At 37.6% G+C, this 22,588-nt stretch overlaps 1 protein-coding gene across 19 annotated transcripts in view; it reads right to left on the minus strand.

Moving 5' to 3' along the window:
- Camta1 (calmodulin binding transcription activator 1) overlaps window positions 1-22,588 on the minus strand; it is a 744,390-nt gene that overhangs the window by 710,983 nt on the left and 10,819 nt on the right. For 18 of the 19 annotated variants that reach the window (XM_048783672.1, XM_048783671.1, XM_048783683.1 and 15 more), the window contains 2 exons: window positions 20,729-20,798; window positions 15,852-15,970 (listed from right to left, as the gene is read on the minus strand). In XM_048783672.1, coding sequence (XP_048639629.1) covers window positions 15,852-15,970; window positions 20,729-20,798 — 189 coding nt within the window. Of the gene's footprint in view, window positions 1-8,259; window positions 9,161-15,851; window positions 15,971-20,728; window positions 20,799-22,588 lie in introns of those variants that run through there. The other variant, XM_048783682.1, reaches the window with a different exon arrangement.

The following is a 22,588-nucleotide window of genomic DNA, read 5'->3' on the forward strand; positions in this document are numbered from 1 at the left end:
GTCACTGAATCCTCCAAAACATCCTTAAAAAGTGCAAATAATATTTTGTAAGCACAGCATAACTTAGGGGCATTCAACAGGGGGAGGCCATCAGATGCAACATACACACTCAAACCTTGTACACCACGTTGTGTGTACTAGTGTAAGAGTTGCCTTCCACCAGTGTGCTTACCACCTATACCTAACAAGATCCATACATTCACAGCACTCACAGATACCCACATATATACAGGATGCATATATACATACATGACACACAATTTATTCACATATGTGTAACATATCTAACCTACATTTCAAAAATTTAAAAAGTCAACTAAAGAGTCAATTGAATTACTGATAAAACCTCAAGAAAACATGAAATGATACAGATCTCTCAACCATTAAGACTGCTATCCGTTTACAGAAAATCAAAGTTAGATAATTTAGTGGCACCAAAAAAACTAATATGAAACAATCCAACAATGAGAAAATTACAAATTATTGAGTGGGCTATGTGGAAAACAACTATTTTGGAAAGTTAGAAAGCAAAGTGAGATTAACCATCATGACATACTTGTGAAATATTTGAAAAATCATGCTGAATTTCCTGTTATTGTGGGGTTAAGTCAATGTCAGAGAGAAGTACAAGTTTAGAGATGTACAATGAGGATGGTTAAAATTACTCACATACAAATAAAATACCCTCAAGGAAAAAATTATGAGGGCATTAATAATCAATTCCTTCTCTGAGAATGCCCTACATCAGGTTTGGGTTAACCTCTCAAAGTCATTTTTCTGGATCATTCCCTGACAAAGTCAACAACATAAGTTTTCTAACAACTGAGATTCTCAGAAACTGCTTATCTTATAAAACTTAAATGTCTTTCCATACTGGATGTCCACTTACCAGTAAAGCTCACTGCCACCATGTTTTAGGACTGACAGAAAGTGGACAGACATCTAAGAACTGTAAGGTATGAACTGAAAACAGTGGCTAATAAGTATGGGAAGAAAAGAGGGGAAAACCTCCGTGAGTTACACACTTCATTGTATTAACCTAAAATATTCAGAAAGGAAAAACGAATAAAGGTGGCTAGAGAAAAACAGAAATGGGTAACCTTTGCCTTTATGAATACCAAGCTTTGAATGTCACACACTGCTTAAAAAACTCAGAAGTGTCCACTGATTCAGATGTTACGGCCACTTGTGTATTACTGATACTCCCTCCAGATTTCCTTTTGCTTATTTTTAATCACAATTTGTTTAATTACAATGAAGAATTCTAAAAGTAGTCAACAGAAGATTAAAGTGATGGTTCTCAACCTGGCTGTACTTCAGAATCTCCTGGGGAGTTTTCAGAAGTCCCACCCCTGGGGCTGGGACTGGGGCTGGGGTTCAGTGGGAGAGCACTTGCCTTGCATGCCCAAGGCCCTGAATTCAATCCCCAGTACCACCAAAATAAATAAAGAAAGAAACACATCTAGGCTCCACCCCAAGGACTCCAAATGACTTCGACTAGGTTGGTCTGAGTGATTGATTCTAACACGTAGCCATGGTTGAGAACCAACAACACAAAGAGAGCAAGCACCAGACCAGGAGCAAGAGGGGTTGGCCTCTTTAAGCTCCACAGGGAGTTTTTAACATTCTGTATAGTACACTCACTACTCAACACCAGTTGTTGTTGAATAAAATATTTATGTGGCCAGCACCTACCCCTCTAGAGAACGCTGCTCCAGGGAAGGAAGGCTCTGCACTAACTTGGGTCTTCTGCCTTCCTGGGTATGGTCTCCTCAGCTACAATTTTGCAAGCCTTGCTTCCTACTACTCAAGGTTCCAAGCACTCACCAGGGAATCTGCCATCAAGAGAAAGTGAGAAACCCAGGCAGGCAGCTTGGCCCTACTAACAGGCTTCAACCAGAGCATCTCCACTTCTGTTTTATACATTTTTGGTTCCCCATAACACTGTTTGAAAAAAATGGTTCAACTACTATTAAAAGCTTTTTTAACTGCCAGATTTTCCTTTCCAAAAAACACTAATATTGAACTGAGAGACATGTGGTGGAGACTGCATGCTCCTGTCTCATTCATCTGTTTCTAACCCCAGAACTTCACCAGCATTTTATGTGTTGGAATGTGAAGTCTGCTAAAGGAAAAGAAGGAGGAAAAAACCTGAGAAAGAAAAGAAAGTTGATTTCTCCCTTGTTACAACTGACCACTCAGAAAACTTCTGATACCACGTCAAAAGATGCAAATTTAACAGGGCAGTTCATCTCCTCCATGTGATGCACGGCTGGGACACACCTGAATGCCAGGCCTTTCTCACAGCTTCCATCTCATACCTGCATGGTTCACCACTGCTCCTCCTGCTCTAGGTGGGCTTAGCAACCCATTCTCTACCTACCTTCTGCATCCAGAATGACCTCAGCTTTAAAAGCCCTCTACACACAAATGACCCTTCAATCTTTATCTCTAAGCAGGACCTTCTCCCAGGCTTCTAGACAGGTGCCTATTTGACATCACCTCTCTGTTGTCAAACAGACACCTCATAATACATTCAGATGAACTCTCCTGACATTCCACCCCATCCTCTCTTCAATAATGAACACCAGCCCCAATGCAGGAGCTGAGGTCCCAAGGATTTCTCAAAATATCCTTTCCCTTACACCCAAGCCCAGGGGTCTTGACAGCTCCACAAAATATATCCACTCTGCTCCCTCTCCACTGCCACCGCCATCTCTTACCATGATCACAATGAGTGCTACAGTCTCCTAGTTGATCCCTCTCTACCTCCCCTGACAGTCAAGGAGCAGTCAGAGAAAACAATCCCACATTACACCACTCGTATCCTGCTAGCTCATGATCCAGTGACTTCCCAATTGCCCTTAAGACTAAATCCCAGAGCCTGCTCCCCAGGTACACCCCACCCTGCTTGCCCCACTCTGCTCCAACCGTGTTTCTTCTAGGGTCCTCACACCAAGTACATTCCTGCATCGGAGGCTTTGCACAGGCTGTGCCCTCTGCCTAGAATGTTTTCTTCCCTATATCCTCTTCTCAGGCAACTGGCCTCCTTTCACCATTCAGATTTCAGGCCTTCCCTAACGGATTCACAGTGCTCACATCTCAGTATCTAGCGCTCTCTAAAGCTCTAATTTACTCACTTACTTGTGTAACTGTTTTTCGTTCTCTCCAAACTATAAGCCCCAAGAGAACAGAACTGTCTGTCTAGTACCCTCACAGCATCTACAACCACAGCCTGGTATACAACAGGCCCCCCCAAAATACTGCTGAATATAAAAATGATGACATGAAATAAAAAAGAATATTAATATGTATCAATAAACATGATATTATGGATCACTGTCAAAAGAGGCCTAATAACCTATTAAAACAGAAGTCAGGTTACAAAACTACATGTGAGGTAAACTTATTCTGGGTTAATAAACTATATATGTATCTCCACACTGGCACAGAAAAACCTGAAGAGACTACCGTGTATTTCTGATGGTAGGCTTCTGGGTGGCTTGGCCATTTTCTATAGGTACTGTGGGAATCAACAGGCAGGAAACGAGCATCCTCCTTTCCCGGTCTTTGTGTTGCCACCAGGCAAGAACTCCAGAGAAGATGGCGTTGGCTTCCTTCCGCACCCTCCTTCACTCCTAGCCGAGCACCTCAACTGATCAAGGAGTCCGAGATGAGAACTGAGCATGCCTGCCCCACTCCATCCCCTCCTAGTTCTAGGAATCTGCTCGTACACAGGAACACTTGGTGGCTACCTCCTCCACATCAGAAGCTGTTCAGGGGTAGCTGCCATGAATTTGCCGGGTGCCACTGTCACCAGTGGCACTATTACTATTACTATGCCAGGCCACCTAATTCAGGGAAAAAGTAAGAGCAGCCCATGTGAATAGCAACTTGACACTGTGGACTGATGGACTCCTCCTCATTCGTCCATTCAATGAAAGGTCCCAGGGCACTCTGGGAACTACTCTACGCTCACAGGATACATCAGTGAATACAGCAGACCAAGATCTCTGCTCACCCAGAACTTACAATCCAGCAGGGAAAGCCAACCAAGGCATAGTGAAAGAGTATAAATTTATGCAGTATATTAAATCATGATGGATGCTAACTCCAAAGCACTTATCTGTCACTATTGTCGTTTATGAAATAAAAAATACATAATCACCACACAGCAGGTTCTCTGAATTGCTTGAGGAATGTGTTGTTAAAAATTTCTGGAAAATGTTTTAATATCAAAATTTTGATTAGTAACTGAAGATTTTAACAAAAAATATTCTTAAATAATCAGTTAAGAAGTCTAAATCTTGTTCAACTGTACAAAAATAAAAATTTTAACATGCATATTAACAAATGTCCTCTGACACCAGGAATGGGGATTTGTTACCACACCACTTAAAAATGCGTCAGGAAAAATGGGAAATGATTCTACTCCAACCTGTCATACAGATCCTGCCTAATTCCAAGTTAAGCACCCTTTCTCAAAAACAGGAAGCTGATGGCATTTGCTTGCCCTTTCAACTCTTCAACTTTTAAAAACATAAATATATTTAAATGCTTCTCCCTCTTCTTGTTCTGAAAAAGTGCCCCTTTGTAGCCTTGGTGAATAAGAACCCCATCTGCCAACCAAATAAGCCTCTCTTTGGATCAGCTTCTCTCAGAGTCAGCGCACGAAGAAAGTGCGATGCCACCATGTGTTTCCCAGGCCTTCTAATCTCCACCACAGTGCCACCCACAGCGGTCTCCTCACAGGGACATCAACAATTCCCTGAATGAGAGCCACACAGAATGAGGTCTCTCCCTGCTCAGAAGTCTGGCCTGGGCCTTGTTCTCAGCCGTTCAGATCACCTGCTTCTCTCCTGACGTGGTGTCACAGCAGGCTACTTGTGCCCAGGCAAGCGATTTTTCTGTCTCCTTGTTTCTTGCACACAGGAACTTTTTCTCCCTTCCCATAAACTACTTTGAAATCACAATAAAATGACCACAGAGCTATAAAGTCTGCACAGAATTCTACCCCAGGTCTACCACAACGCCCCACCTGGAGGAGCAGGCCCAGGCACATGGGTGCATACACCCTGCTGCCCAATTCCCCAGAGCTGAAGACCCTCTGCATTTCCACCTTTCTCAAGTATAAATTCTAGGTCCTTTAAAGTTTATCTTTATTTCATCTCTACACCATTCACCACCAGTGGACACCACCCCAGAAGCATGTCGGAACTCACAGAAAAAAAAATTAAAAAAAAAAAAAAGAGAACTCACAGAAGCACAAAGCTGCCCGAGGACCCCTGCCATGCAGAGGAAGCAGCACTGCCCATGCACACTTCCTTCACCACATTCACCCTGGCTCAGCTGCAGCTTCTCATCATTTAGAACGAATTTCTTTTTGTTTCTGTTTTTCATTTGATTTTCCAGCTTTCCGAAAGCATCAATACTGGAAAACTTGGGATATTTTTTAGGAACATTATCCCAGATTTTTTTATTGGTGCATTATATAAAGTTGTATATAACAGTGGAATTTGTTGGTACATATTTGTACCTGCACACAATGTAACTATAATTTGGCCAATATCACTCCCCAGCACTTCCCCTCTCACTCTCCCCCACTCCCCTGGTCCCTTTTCCTCTACTGATCTCCCTTTGATTTTCATGATATACCCTTCCAACACATTTCTTTTCCTTTTTCCTCTCCAGCTTCCGCATATAAGAGAAAACATATGGCTCTTGACCTTCTGAGGCTGGCTTATTTCATTTAACATAATGTTTTCAAGTTCCACCCATTTTCCTGCAAATGACATTTTTTCTCATGGCTGAATTAAACTCCATTGTGTATATGTACCACATATTCTTTATCCATTCATTCATTGACAGACACCTAGACTGGTTCCACAGTTTGGCTATTGTGAATTGTGCTGCTCTAAATATGGGTATGAAATATATTACTACAGTATGACGACTTTAATTCTTTAGGATAAATACTGAAGGGTGGTAAGCTGGGTCACAGGGTGATTCCATTCCTGTCTTTTGAGGAGCCTCCATACTGATTTCCATAGTGGTTATACTAATCTGCAATCCCATCTACAGTGTAAAAGTATTTAGGAACTTCTTTGAAAATCTTCAACAGGACTTTATAATTACAAAGAGAACAGAAACATCTGGCAGGTAGGCAGATTAGGTAAAATGGTAGATTATGACATCCAGCTTCAGGATTCAGATGCTTTCAGCTACTTGGGCTTAAATGGAGATGAAAAAAAAATGGGGAAGAAGGACCTTCCCTTCACGCTGCAGCCTCAAAAAAAATGTCCAAAAAAATCAGACAATGCGGGCTGGGGTTGTGGCTCAGTGGGGCCTGGGTTGTGGCTCAGTAGTAGACAGTAGTAGACAGCTTGCCTAGCACGCGTGAGGCACAGGGTTCAATCCTCAGAACCACATAAAAATAAACAAATAAATAAATAAAATATTGTGTCCACCTACAACTAAAAAAAAAATTTTTTTTTTTAAATCAGACTATGCTTCCACATATCCCCACCATGGACACGACTGTTTTGAAAGGCTCAAAGCATTAACAGATACTTTAGATAAAGTACCCAAAAAACAACTCTGCATTCCATGACCCTTAGGAACTCACTAGCTAAAGACATGAGAAAAGGACTCTAAGAGACTCAATCAAATCCCTGTAGCTGAAGTCTCCCAAAATACACTGGAGTGGTATGGGGACAGCAAAGCTAAGGCCAAGGTTAATTAAAACAGGCATCTAGGCTGAGTGCTCTCAGCCAGGTGGGTTTCTCTGGGTATGTTTTAAAAATGTACATTCTTGGGCCTTGGGGGAAGTGGGGAGGGTCTGAAAGAGACAAATGGAGACCAGCAAATGAAAGGTGATTCTAACCAGCTTTAGTCTGAAGTCCTCTAAGCCAAAGAATGCCATTTTCTTCCCTTTCCATGGCAGCCCACCCTCCCAGAGGACTCAGACTCTCCTTTAAGTGTGGACTCAAAATGGATCTTCATTTGCACCTCAATATTTCTTAAAAGCAAGCTCAGCAAACAGCACAGTAAGTTATGAAATGGACAAAAGGACAATCTGTCCAAAGTTCAACTCCAGTACTAGACAAGTAAGGAAACTCGAGACAATACCACAGAAGAATCTCAAGAGCTCAGAAGAGATGCTGCATGTGTCAACCCCACTGAGTGCAGAGGCTGTCACGGGGAAGGAAACATTCTGGAATTAGAAGTGGTGGTGCTTGCATAACTTTGTGGATATATGAAAAATCACTGAATTGTACACTTTATAAAAAGACAATTAACATTAAAAATGAACTTCCCAAGCTGGAGCCAAGCCTCCCTAGAAGGTGCTGCACTTCCAAACACCTTTGAGAGCAACAATCTTTATTAAAGGTCTCTGTGCACCATTGCTTAAGACTTGAGGAGGCTGACCAATGACAGAGCCAAGACTAGAACTCTGAGCCAGTTCTGCATTCTTTTCATTCAAGAGAGCAGAGGTTCTCCACTCAGGTTCTGTGGAATACTATCAGAGGTCCAAGACTTCCTAGAAACTTTTAATTTCAAAATTTGAAATCTGAATAAGGAACACCTATAACAAATATGTTCTAACATAAAAATTCATTGCTCAAGTTTATAATTTGTAATTAAATTCACCTTAGTATCCAGTGGTGTCATTTAAGTCATTATTGGGCTAATGAGAAAAACCAGAAATAAATATAAGATTAAATGATATATTTGTACCCAGGCCTAATATAGACTTATAGAAATGACTGCTGTGGAGGGAAAAAAACAAAACAGTTTCTCCATGGAAAAGGGCATGGTACAGTATCACCAAATTCCAAAGAACCTGCTGGAGAACACTCAGGATGAGATTCATGTTGCAAGAAACAACTTAGTTTTGAGAAAACATCATCCATCAAATTCACTAAGACCTTTAATGGAAATTTTACTAGTTTTGTAGTTTCTATTTATGTAACATATATATCTAAGTTTTTTATCTGCATAAGAATTCTAGAAATTAAGAAATCTATACTGCTTTTTTTATGATTTTATTTCATTTATTCAACAAGCATTTCTGAATAATAACCATGGGCCAGATATTCTTCTAGGTGCTACATACTGAAGTAAAATTACAATAAAATTGTTTTGGTACAAACTGAAATGGGTCCACAGGAATTTTTTCCCTTTATAGAACATTTTCTTTAACATCTTACTCAAATTTTATGAGCACTATTCTCTACAGGTGAGAGCTGCTTCTCTTACCATTTCTCATTCAAATGTGCTATACGGGACAGTCTTCATCTGTCCACTCTCCCCACAGTGGAAGGACATGCAGCCCAGCACAGATTCCAAAACATCCTGCCTACTTCCACTTCTCCCCAGGCAAAAGTGCCAAGTTGACATAAGCTGTCTGATAAACAGACCTTTGCTACTTGGGTTTGGGAATCCAATTATCTCACTTCATACTAAGTTGAACAGAGGAATTACATTTAATCCAACTGCCACAAGATTATCACATTTAATTTGAAACTTGATTGCATGCACTGTGTTCAAAAACAAAATGATGTCACTCTTCAAGTTCAGCTCTGTGTTTGCTGTTCACATGCTATTTCATATTTGCAATTTAATCAGAAAAGACCTGCCTGGGTTCAGAAAATAAGTCTGGGACCATCAAGCCAGTAGCTCTGTCAAAACAAAGCCCTACTTCAGGGTTAACAAACTTTCCAGGTCATCAGAGCCAAAATATCTCAATAGCCTTTATAATTAGATTCACCTGTGCTTCTCAATGTAGAGCACTTTTAGGAAGTTTGAGGGGTCCTAAATGATCCCTCAAAAATTGTAGTTTCAGGGGCTGGGGCTGGGGCTCAGCGGCAGAGCACTTGTCTAGCACGTGTGAGGCATTGGGTTCGATCCTTAGCACCACATACAAAAATTTAAGCACATAAAATGAAGGCATGCTGTCCATCTACAACTATAAAAAAAAATTTAATGAAAATAATGTGGTTTCATATTTCAAAGAGAGAGAACACAAAAATGTTATCTAGCAAAACCAATCACTGAAAAATTACAACCCTCGATTGGCAACTTTATAAAATTATACAAAGAAAAATTAAAAATACAAGAGCACTCAAGAATTTTTCCCTACACACTGTGGGCTATGGTGCATGCATGTAATCTCAGCTAATTAGGAGGCTGAGATAGAAAGATCCCAAGTTCAAGGTCAGTCTGGGTAACTCAGGGGGACTCTATTTCAAATTTTTAAAAAGAATGTTAGGGGGCTGGGGTTGTGGCTCAGTGGTAGAGCACTTGCCTGACATGTGTGAGGCACTGGTTTCAATCCTCACACCACATATAAATAAATAAATAAAAATAAAGATCCATCAACAATTGAAAAAATATTTTTAAAAAAGAGTGCTAGGCAAAAGTTGACTCCAAATGGATCAAGGACCTAGGAATTAGACCAGAGACTCTGCATCTAATAGAAGAAAAAGTAGGCCCTAATCTTCATCATGTGGGATTAGGCCCCAACTTCCTTAATAAGACTCCTTTAGCACAAGAATTAAAACCAAAAATCAACAAATGGTATAGATTCAAACTAAAAAGTTTCTTCTCAGCAAAAGAAATAATCTGTGAGGTGAATAGAGAGCCTACATCCTGGGAACAAATTTTTACCCCTCACACATTAGATAGAGCTCTAATCTCTAGGGTATATAAAGAGCTCAACAAGACAAGCACCCAAAAAACAAATAATCCAATCAATAAATGGGCCAAGGACCTGAACAGACATTTCTCAGAAGAGGATATACAATCAACAAATATACAAAATAATGCTCATCATCTCTAGCAATCAGAGAAATGAAATGCGAATCAAAACTACTCTAAGATATCATCTCACCCCAGTAAGAATGGGAGCTATTATGAAGACAGACAACAACCAGTATTGGCGAGGATGAGGGAAAAAGGTACACTCATACACTGCTGGTGGGACTGCAAATTAGTGCAGCCAATTTGGAAAGCAGTATGGAGATTCCTTGGAAAGCTGGGAATGGAACCACCATTTGACCCAGCTATTCCTCTTCTCGGACTATACCCAAAGGACCTAAAAACAGCATACTACAGGGACACAGCACATCAATGTTTATAGCAGCACAATTCACAATAGCTAAACTGTGGAGCCAACCTAGATGTCCTTCAGTGGATGAATGGATTAAAAAATGTAGCATTTATTCACAATGGAATATTACTCAGCACTAAAAAAGAATAAGATCATGGCATTTGCAGGGAAATGGATGGCATTAGAGAAGATTATGCTAAGTGAAGTTAGCCAATCCCAGAAAAACAAATACCAAATGTTTTCTCTGATATAAGGGGGGTGACTCAAAGTGGAGTAGGGAGGGAGGGCATGGATGAAAAATCACCTCTAGATAGGAAATAGGGGTGGGAGGGAAAGGGAGGGAGAAGGGGAATAGCAAGGATAGGGGAAGGAGACGGTCATCATTATACTAAATTCATGTATGAAGATGTGAATTTGGTGTCGACATACCTTATATACAAACAGAGATATGATAAATTGTGGTATAAAGGTGTATTAAGAATTGTAATGCCAAAAAAAGAGCTCATATATAATGGCATAATTTTACATGAACATATTTTACATACAGAGTTATGAAAAACTGTGCTATGAATGGATAATTATGAATGTAATGCACTCCACTATTGTCATGTATCTAAGGAAAAAAAAAAAAGAGTGCTACAGGGGCCGGGGTTGTGGCTCAAGTGATAGAGCGCTTGCCTAGCACGCGTGTGGCACTGGGTTCGATCCTCAGTACCATATAAAAATAATGTAGATATTTGTGTCAACCTAAAAAACTAAAAAATAAATATTAAAATTTTTTTTAAAGAGTGCTAGGCCTGTATCTCAGAGGTATAATCCTTCTGGTACAATCCTCAGTACCAAAAAAAAAAAAAAAGGCATTTTTAATATTAAAATTTCTGAAGCTACTACCAACTAAAAACATGTAATGTCACTTTAAGAATTAGTATAAACTAGCATTCTATTGTTTGCTTACTCTAGAGAAACTTTGTAGTAGAAGAAAAACAAATAAATGAAAGAACATTAATAGTTCAAAAACAGCACACAAAAGTGATTTGAACATATTCAGGGCGACCGTTTTTCATTATACAAGGTTGATGGTACCACATTCCACTTGGAAGAAAGCCATTTGAAATCTGGAGACTCGGGAATGCACCAGTTATATTTTAAGTCAAACAGTTAATTAATGACTAAACAAAAGAAATTTCAGTCTGGACAACATATATGGAGTACTAATAAGTGTAATTACGAAGTAGTCATTTGTGCGATCAGAAAGTTGCATTAGCATAATTATTTCTGGCTCTGGGACTTAAAAATAATAACTTAAAATGTAGAAATCTTGTAATAGTTCACCTAATACAGATGTGAATACAACCGATTATGAAATAAGACTGGATTCCAATAAAGAACATGCTCTGTGTTTCATACAGTCTTTCTTCCCTGCGCCAAAAATACAAATCAGGCCTAACTCCAAGTACTGGTACAAAATTTCTACTCTTAATATATTTTCTTCATTATCCAAAGCCCACATATTAATAATATTCATGATTAAAAAATCAAACCTATTTCTCTAGAAAATAAATGCTTGCTTACTTTTTAAAAATAAGCTTGCAAAAATACATTGTTTGTTTATAATACTTGAAGATACAACTGAATAAAAATGTCAAACAATTCTATAAAAGGATTAGAAGTCACTAAAATGCTGAAAGATCATGGAAAAGCCCACTTGAAATTGTTCTTTGGGACAGAACAGGAGGGACTATGAGCCTGGACTGGACTTCCCAGACCCTCCCTTTGCAACTAGCTCCAACTCTGGGAACACTATGTAACATCTCCATGTCTCAAGTTTCCTCATCTATAATACAAAGATAATCAAATAACCCGTCTCATAGCATTAATTCAAAGATTCAATGTGATTATTCATGTAAAAGACTGAATAGTGCCTAGCATACAATATACGTTCAATAAATGTTGCTTCCACAATTACTGTTGTAGTCATCATCATTTCCTCTCTGGTCTTCAGAACCTTGGGAAGAGTACTTGTGGTTGAGAAAAGAATAATCTAAAATTGATCTGTTTTTAGGTACAGCATCTAATTTATTCTGGAACTGTAAATAACATTCAAGAAGGACAGGAGATTTTATGTATTTCAATAGGTTAAAAAAGGTTTAAAATAGCTTAACTAGACCAAAGATCCCTCATCTTGTTAAAGTCTTCTTTTGGTGACTTTCAGCTGCACCAAATGTTTGCACTGACCCCCCGCCCCAATATTAATTCTCCATTAACTCCTTCTAATTCAAAAGTACAATACAGAATGGATTTGCTGAGTACACTAAAGCAGCTTAGAGTTAAAGAGTCTTCAATTAAAAACCTAGACAACAAATAATAGAATGAAAGTTCCTGGGCATGAATAAGTAACATGAAAGAAATTAAGTTCAGAAACACGCCCTATCAAATGTGTTGTCTTGACCAAATTATTCAACCCTATCCTACCTATACTTCTTCATATCTAATAGGAAATATTACCCATTTTAAAATATTATTACAAGGCTTAGAAATAATTATAAAAAATACCCAGTCACTAGCAAAGAATGGGTGCTCAATAAATGGCAACATGTGCATGCGCCCCGTCTCACACCCTCTCCCCCACACACACGTGCATAAGCACAGGCAGGCACAAGTATAAAAGCTGGGTTCTGAATAGCCACAAATATTTTAACCCAAATCTGAGTAAAGGAATTCCTTAAAAGTATAAGAGGAGTCACTTTATGTCCAGGATTTCAACCATACACATTTAGCAGAGGGCAGGCGGTGAAGACACCGGAGACCAAGAAAGATGACAGCTGCTATTTTTCACAGGCAGCTCTGACCCCCAGTCTTACTTGGCAAACATACTGTGCAGAGATGGAAAACACAACTCTATCACGCACTTGACCACTCTCAGGCCCACATACCTCTCCCAGTGAGTGTCCCCTGTCCTAAAGAAGCGTGATCTGACGAAATGACGTTTTTAAACAACACGGCTTCTAAACACAGGCTGACTGCTTCACTTGGCCTTTAACCAAAACACAGCATCTATTTCAACTCTAGAAGGAAACAGTCTCCCAGCAGCATGGTGCAGCTGTCCTTCACATGATGAGCGAGTCAAGGGGTTTCGCAGCAGTGTTGACTAAACAGGATATACCTGCACCTAGAACCACAAAGCCCCAGCGAGAAGCGAGTTCATAGAACTTGGTTTCCTTCAGATTTTAATGGGGACATAAAGAATGGCAGGCTGATGAAAATGGGCAAGTATCAATACTCCACAAGACCAAAGAAGGAAATGCTTTAGTAATTGTACTAATTGTTGTGCTCCTTCTAACATCCAAGCCAGTTCACTGCCACATAACACCCTGCAGAATTAACAACTCCTAATATAAGTCTTCCACTGTCACACTTAATATTCCTCTATTTTTCCTGAAGCCAAGAATTAAATAGGAAAAACACACCAAGGTCTTTTACCTATCAATTCAGTTTTCTCCTAAGAGTTTTGCCAGTGTTGCGCTAACAAACTACTGCAGGATCAAGCTATCACAAGGGCCAAGGACACTATGTGACTGCCCTCCTCAGCTGTGCCACCTTCTGCTGCCATCAACCTTGGGAACACACTTCTTTGTGCTTCTGTAGCAGCAATACCTGCCAAAAAGAATCACCTTTTCTTATCCATAACCCCAATTTTACATTCCATCAGTCAGCAAGAGGGATGCATTTCCTCTCTGGAACTTGGACTATAGCAATCCATGGTATAGAGGAATACATATATTGGGTCCTGGAAGATTGACTTCCTCATTATCTTTTCATTGTATCCTCTATGAAAGTTCTTTATGGATGTTTTACACCATACCTAACAATTAATAAACTGAAGCATGTCAATAATTTAGAGGTAAACTTATGAAAGATGAAGGACATTGCTAAAAGTTTCAAAAAAAAGTTTTGAAACTACCAATCTAAATAATCTACCAAGTAAATTTCTGACAATGCTATACCCACTTTAATAAGACTCTTAAAGTCACCAATTTTAATCACTGGGTAATTTTTAGCTTTAAATATAAATTTAAACCATAATTACATTGCCAATTTTATTTGAAATATAACATTGAAAAACACCTACCTAACTTAATCCAACAGTAACTTAACACAAGCCTGTTCAAAACATTTTTTAAAAAGAGACTGGGGATATAGCTCAGTTGTAGCCCCCTATGTTCAATTCCCAGTGCCAAAAAAGAAAAAAAAGAAGAGAGGGAGAGAGAAAGAACATACCTATACCTATTGTAAGTTTTTTTACACTTAAAACTGGAATAATATATAATAATATTGTATCAATACATGTTCCAGGGAATACTAAGAAACATACCGAATTTTTAAATAATCCATAACCTAGTACAGAGTTAATGAATGCCTTCCAAATTATATCATGTTGCTGATAAGAGTTACAATACATGATTAAGACTAATTTTCAGCATACTTCATTTTCATATCTGAAATGTTCGAAATAGTTAATATGTAACTGGTTAAAACCTTCGGGCTCTAAGCTAGCTAATGTTTGTCAAAACAAAAGGATCCTACCCAGGTGAAAAATTCCATTTATACAAATAATCAAAAATGTATATACTTTAAGAGAGATCTGAAATCAGATGAGAAAAGGAAATAATAGAAAGTATTTAAATCTGTAACTTATGATAAGGAAAGGCACTTTCATCCCTGGAACCTCCCACAACTTGAAACAAAAGTATTGAGTCAAAAACTTTCAAAAATCAAGGCTCATCAGACAGCACTGTTTTCTTCTTGGGCCCTGACAAACCTGAGTGCCAATCAAGGCCAATACACTAACTTTAACCTAACTTGAAGTAAATGTTGAGCCAGCAACACCAACGTATTCAGACGAATGGATTTAGAACATTCATATTGTCACTCAGCAAAACAGTAACCTCAGCCATCAGAACTACAGGAATATAATTCACAAAATGATTCCCTATAACCACACTAAATGAATATTATTCTACACTGAAAATGGACACATACCCAATTCTTGTCACCACATTAATGGCTATAACCCTAAACAAAAGTATTCAGATTTCAAAGTTTAAAAAGATGACAAAGCAATGCACTCCTAATACTACAACTCACAGATTAAAATTTACTACAAGCAGTCACTTTGCCCAAGAAATTAAACTTTCATCAATCTGCCCTCCATTTGGATGCTACTGCACACAGCCTCCATTCTCAGTAGAAATGCCCATCGTTGAGGTAAAGTCTTAATGCTCCAAGCAAACTTTCTTAATCAGAGAATACTAAAGCTCCTTTGCTCCTTCCCAATTTTAGCAAAACTTCACATTGTCAAAATGCTGTATTTTCTGTGAAACATTAACACTGCATATTTATTAGTTTATGACAACCCAGTACTAATGTTTAACTGAAATGTGGGCAGGGTTAACCACCAAAAGCAAGGCACCAAAAGGCAAGAAAATACAAACACAGAAATTCATGCTACCTTAGTTAAGTCAGCGTGCACATTTTACATGTTTCAATACAAGCCAAGCAGATCAAAGAGAGCTCAAGACACAAGTTGGTTTTTGTCAAATCCAGATTAAATATTCTTCTCATTGATAACTTCCTAGTTCCATATTTCAAATTTAACATAATATAAAGTAGTGCTAAGCAAAACAACCTAAAAAATTTGTCCTTAAAGTAATTATATCCTTAAAAATAGAAATTTATCTACCTCATTAGTGTTCCAACGGTGCCTCTCTTTTGGTAAACTTGAACATTTCGGCAGACATTCAAGCAGCTTTTTCGGTAAAAAGATTTTTACATGACTACTATTGCTGTTCCCATGATCATCTATAAAGAAGAAGACAATAAATTCAGACAAAATAAGAGAAAAGCCTCCCATTAAGTAAACTGGCAAGGTCAGAAACAGCAGCTCAGCTTGGTCACTGTAAGACCAAGAGCAGCAGAGGGCCACTATTCCTCTTAGCAACACTCATCTACAACCTGATCAGATGGATGGCAGCAGGTAGCTGGCCACAAGGTTCTAAAACAGGATGGAGCTTTGCTCCATCACAAGCAAGGGAACAAGGAATATCCCAGCAGCTGCCATAAATAGAATGTTACTTTTAATGGTTTTTTCCCCCCGTGTTTCCATGAAGCACATCATAATTACAAAATGATTTAACCTGGCAAAACCTAAAAATCTTTTATTAACCACTTGAAAAAGCTTAAAAATTTTTAGGTAAGAAAAATTATAATAATACATGAGTATTTTATTAACTAATACCACTTTGTCCCTTTGAATACAAATGTGATTCATCCTTTCAAAACCAAGTCACAAATCTTATAAATACCAGGAAGTTAAATCTGCAGCTAACCTTTCTATCTTGAATCGAAAAATCTCACTTTGATTAACTTGATATACATGCACATATCTACAGAATATATTTCATCAAAATGTAACTCTTTGAAATGAATTTTTAAAAATTAATTACTTTTAGACTAGATGTTAAGTCGGACAACCTATAATCAGTCTACAAGATGCCTTCTAAAATATATATATAACATTTATTTCAGCCATTTATTTGCATATCATTTATTATTTGAATCCTATAACATAGTCCCTTTGCCTGGTTCAAAACTCCTTAGCAGTTGTGGCACACTTAGGTCAACGTTTCCAATTACCCACTCCAATTTTTCTTATGGCTAAATAAATTCCCCCAAAATATAACCACAGGGTGTAATGAATAACTAGGTATTAAGGAACAGCACACTGAAACATTAAGGACTAAATTTGCTCCAGTAAGACAACTGTATCAACTTTTTCTGATATTAATAAGGTACAACAGAAACACTAAATTCAGACTTAAAGAGACCAAGATTCTGGCCCAGTTCTGCTATTTTCCAATTGTGTGACCTTGGGTAAGTTACTTAATATTTTCAGTTTTCCCAAATCATTAGAGAATTAGAGATCTTCTAATTCTGCTTTAGGCACAAATCTCTCTAAAATTTACTATTGTTCAATAACACATCTTAAGAATTCAGCAGCCTTACATAGGTATATAGGCATTAGTTAATGATGTTAGAAGTAAAATACAATATTTTTCTAGTTATTCACAGTAATTTTGTTTAGCACAGCCTATTTTTGAACGTGCAAAAACATAAAAGAATTTTAAAATATTTAAGCTCAGAAAACTCTCTCCAAACATTTCTCATCTGATTAACACATTTCTTTTCATGGAAAAGATCTTAAAAGGAAAATATTGGGCATAGAAATAGTCTAAAAAAATTTACTACATCATATAGAATATTTTATAGGGATGAACTTAAGAGAGTTTTATCGTACTAAATCTTTTTTGGTCCATAAACTACATAACCAATTGAATTATAATGCCATCATATATTTCTATAACAGGATAAAAACTCAAAAAACTTAAAAATTGATTGCTTTTAAGAATCTAAAGTTTTAATTTAATAGCAAAATAAGATTAAACTTTCAAAAAGTCTTACTTAGAAATCAAAAGGAAACTGTTAACTAGGAGAAAGTTCATAGAAAGTTCTGTATTAATTACACACTATAAAACCTTTGTAATTTTATGTGCTTATGCATGCTCCCTGCACTTCGTCCTCCAGAGGGAGGTACCATGGGCCATAAAACTTTAAAGCACAGAAGACCAAATCACAGGAGTCTTCACCTCCCTTCTCTCAGCCCCTAAAGTGGTTTTATTCTCATTTCTAAAAAAATCACCATGACGATATATACGGTTTGGGGAATAGAGATAAAATTCTAAAATCTACACTCAATTCAAATAGTCAATATTTACAGGGTACCTTTTCTGAAAATAGCACTGTGCTAGGTGCTTGACAGATGGGCCTACACTGCACTGCATATGAACAGTCTTGTCTCTGAGAAAGCTAGCTGTTAAAGAGTTCTGAAAAACAGTGATGTTCAGAGCAGAGGAGTGTACCTTAGCTTCTGGCTCAGAGTTTGTGGTCACAACCTGGTATGTTTTCTATTTTCTGTCCTTTTAGCCTCTATAAGGAACCTAGCTACCCATGGTAAATACTGCGTGTGTGTGTGTGTGTGTTTTCTTGACACCACAACTGGCTGTTACAGGAAAAGCTTCAGTCCTCCACTATGATACCAAATCAGGCTGTGGTGATTCAGCCCAGAGGCTTTTAAAGAAGAAAAAGCAGAACAGCTCTGTAAGTGCCATCTCAACCAGGCTTCCTCATCCAGCACTCACGGGATGTGCAGCCAGGGCCTAAAAATGAATAAGACCATGACCAGCCGTCAGGTTCCCCTTAATCAGCTTCTAAACTCTACCATTTCCAGGACTTAGGCTCATGCTAATGTAAACTGGATGTTTTTAAAGAAACACAACGTTGGGTAAATTTTCCCACTATGCATTATGAATATGGTGATTTCACTACTGGAGAAAAGAAAGTATTAAGAACTCAAAAAGGCAAAAATGTTAAAACTCATGTCTTAAATTTTTGGTGTTTCTGGTTAAAGTGTAATAAAGAAAAACTGCTTTTACACTGGCAAGGAACTGTTCACATGGCAATACTGCATGAAAATGTGTTTTTAATTAAAAGCTACTGTGTAATGTTTTTAGACTAGCTATAAATGATTAATAACATGCCAGTTTTTAAATCCTAATAACAATATCTTAATAAAATTAAGGTATATGCTGGTTTCAACTGCATCTCAGTCTTCAATCCAAATAGTCAAACCCTAACCCTGCAAGGTGGGAGTGTCAACCAAATGTCAGTGAAACATTTCACTATTGTCATCTAACAAAATATGCATGTATGATATATGACTCTACAAAATAATTTTCTAACCTACTTCACAATAAAAACATAACTAGTGAAGCTCTTAAAATTGACAGATGATTTATCTAGCTGACAGCTATAATTCTAGAGAATGAACCATTCTTTCTAGTCAACTTTCAAATATTTTCCAAATGATAATTTTAGAGGCATACTATAATTTAATTAAATCTTTCTAAAATGTATAAAAATGCTCATTCACTTAGTTAACAAGAAAAAAGTAGAACACTTGCTTTCAGTTTTGTTTCCAAAAATTCTGATTCAGATTGCCAAATCCTTTATTTAAATCCAAAGAAATGTATTTGACATGTTCCTTGGGACAGGCTGTGCCTTCTGCAAGGTAAACTGAAACTATATTAACTCTAAACTAGAAATTATACATCGTTTTGATTTATAATTAATAAAAATTAAATAATGAGTTCTACAACGATGAAGACTGTTATTCAATCAAGTTGATTATGATTAATCTCTCAACCTCTAGACCAAACTGTTCAAAATAAGTTGATATAACAGTGTATCCAATTGCTAAATCTTATTGGGAATATATTTGATCAACAACTTGGAGTGGTAAAATTAAAAGGAAGCTCTACAATTTTCTGTTTAGCTCTAATTATTATGTGCTGAGATTTAATGAGTAGGAGAGGAACTGATTCAGGAAAACATAAGCACATATTGTTACATCCAAGTCAGCACAGTGCTCACAGCAGCCAGCATTGTCCTGACTAACCTCAGACCTTCAAAGCACTATTCATCCAAAATAAATATTAATTAAGCACTGACTATGTGCCAAGCACTGATCAGATTTTGCATTATTCTTTTCCAATGCAAGTCTCCACAATGTATTAAGCCCAATTATAATTACAGAAAAGATTTTTAAAAGGGTAAAAAAAAATAATTTTTTTAAGAAAAAAAACATTAACTAGTTTTGCTCTTTAATAACCTTTCTCCTCCTTCCTATTTTTAGATGGCCCAGATTTACCTTTATCCTGTCAATCATGTTACTAAATCCCTAGTCCAGGTTTGGGTGGACTCATAACTCAGGTTTGATAAACTTCTATTCTGCATTTACATTTTCAATCTAAAAATATGTGAATGGGGCAGGTAAAAGTACAGGCACAGAAGCCCTTCAATCCATGACTTCAATTTGGGTTTGAGAGTACCCTATCCTGCTTTATTCCATACAATTCCAACTTTAGTTACATGTGATCAAGTAAATCTATTTTCTATTACTGACTGGAGATAAGCATTTGTGGGACTCTAATACATGAAGCACCCAGAAAGTATTTTACATTGGACTTTCTCAGTTAATCCTCTGATAAAATAGAAAAGCTTCATTACTCCCACTTTACAGATGAGGAACCTGAGGTTGAGATTCATTGTCCAGGATCCACAGATACAAGTGGCTCAACTGGGATCAAACATGACCTATGGCTTCTCCCACATTGTCACACTATTCCTACTCTAAACTACTTGGTATAGGACTCTAGTATTACACAACTGTTCTATTAATATCCAACATCTGCAGAGTGCTTTGGCTTTCCTGTGTGACTGAATCTATTGCTTTGTGAATCCTCAGTAACTTTATGAGGAGAGAGTTCTTTCTGCGACCCCAGAAGGATTAAGTAACTCATCTAAGATCACACAGCAGTTAAAAGGCAGAATCCAGGCCTTCTAAGTCCTGGTCAAAAGCTGATTCACTACACTGACAGAGGAGTCACTCTCACTGCCAAGCCCACCCCTTCCTGTTAAGTCAAAAGCTTTTTCAAATCCTACCTTCTATAGGTGGCACGGTGTTGAGAACACAGTAGGTGCTAGTTCCGCAGAATACACTTTGGGAAACGCTCTAAGGAAACAGAAAATAAAATGTAAAACTAATCTTTGAAAAAGATATATTCTGGCTCTTCTGTGATATTCCTGACAAAGATGCAAAACCTGAATCTAATCATGAGGAAACATCAGACAAATCCAAAATGAAGAACATTCCACAAAATGACTGGCCTGCAATCTTCAATAGGGTCAAGGTCAAGAAAGTCAAAAAGGACTGAGAACTGTTCTGTATTAAATAAGACTGAAGAGACAACAGAATGTATCCCAAGGTTCAGATTACACATTTTTTTTTTAAACAAAGGTCACTGCTGGGTCAACAGGCAAAACTGAAATAGAATTTGAGGATTAGAGGTAGAGATGTCTCAATATTAATTTCCCAATTGTGATTAATATATTATAGTAATGTTCTTGTTTTTAAAAAATACATAACAAAGTATTTGAGAATGACAAAATTATCAATTTATTCACAAATTTCGGGAAAAAGTTCTTTTCACTGCAGGCATATGATGGTTGCAAAACTTAAGATACAGCCAGGTGCAGTGACACATGCCTGTAATCCCAGCAACTCAGGAGGCTGAAGCAGGAGGATCTTAAGCTCAAAACCAGCCTGGACAACTTGGTAAGGTCCTGTTTCGAAGTAAAATAATAAGGGCTGGGGATGCAGCTCAGTGGCAAAGCGCTTGCCTAGCATGCATGAATCCCCAACACCACAAACAACTACCTAAGATTTGTGTGTGAGAAAAAGAACCCTGCTAGTGAACATTCATTATTTTTGTTACTTTTTTAAATGGGACACATATGTGCAGTACATAGAGTAAATTTTTACTAAGAACCAATGTTATATTCATTTTGCAGTCAATCAATATCAACATTATTAACCATTTCCCAGCAATATGCCCAACACCCAACTCATACAAAAGAATCTCAGTGCCAACCAGCAGTATAGAGGCTGGAACAATCAGGAGGAAGTCGGAAGACAGAGTCTTTGCTCTCAGGCTGCTTCAGTCAGATAAAACTATAGAGTTTTCATATAAAAATCTACACAAGGGTAACTTAAATTTTTTTTCTTTGGGTCTTGCCAGCCAATTATTTTCAGTCCTAATAACTTTTTTGTTTGGTTGTGGTATTATGTAAAATTTTAGATTATGCATCCTACATTATAAACTATCCATTTGTATACTTAGAAAACCAAAGATTGTTTACAAGTTCAGCAACCACCCTTAACATTTCTTATTTCAACTATGAAGAGTTCAGTTCTATCACTTGCTAGCTGTCCTTGGGAAAGTAACTGAACCTCTCTCTGTATTTCCTCATCAAAAAAAAAAAAAAAAAGGACAAGAGACCACTCTTGTCTTACAGGGCAGGAGGGGGAAGTAAATGGAATAATACATTCCAAAGTACTTTAAATTCAAAAAGACCTAACAAATAAAATAAGTGATTGTTACTATGTTAATAAGGACACTCTTCAACAATCTACATTTTCTAAGAACAAAGTGAGGATAGCCTGAATTTTTTATGCCAAAAAGAATGTTAAAACCTGACTAAACTTGACTTCCATGAATTTTTAATTTTCCTCTCCCTTGCATCCATAGTCAAGTGCTTCAGAAGTCAAATTATTTTCAGGGTCCATATAATAAATCCTTCTCCATAAAATGCCTTCAAGCTACCAGGATAACCATCAACTCCTTAATTCTTTTCTGTTTCTGGAAAAATTCTTGTTCTTAGGCTTTTAACTGTCTCTCTTTGAGTTCATCAGCAGTGGCTACCTATAGTAATATGTGAATTAACAACCTGGGGCTGAGCACA

This window comes from Marmota marmota, unplaced genomic scaffold (genome assembly GCF_001458135.2).
Source record: "Marmota marmota marmota unplaced genomic scaffold, marMar, whole genome shotgun sequence".
Lineage (NCBI taxonomy): Eukaryota > Metazoa > Chordata > Mammalia > Rodentia > Sciuridae > Marmota > Marmota marmota.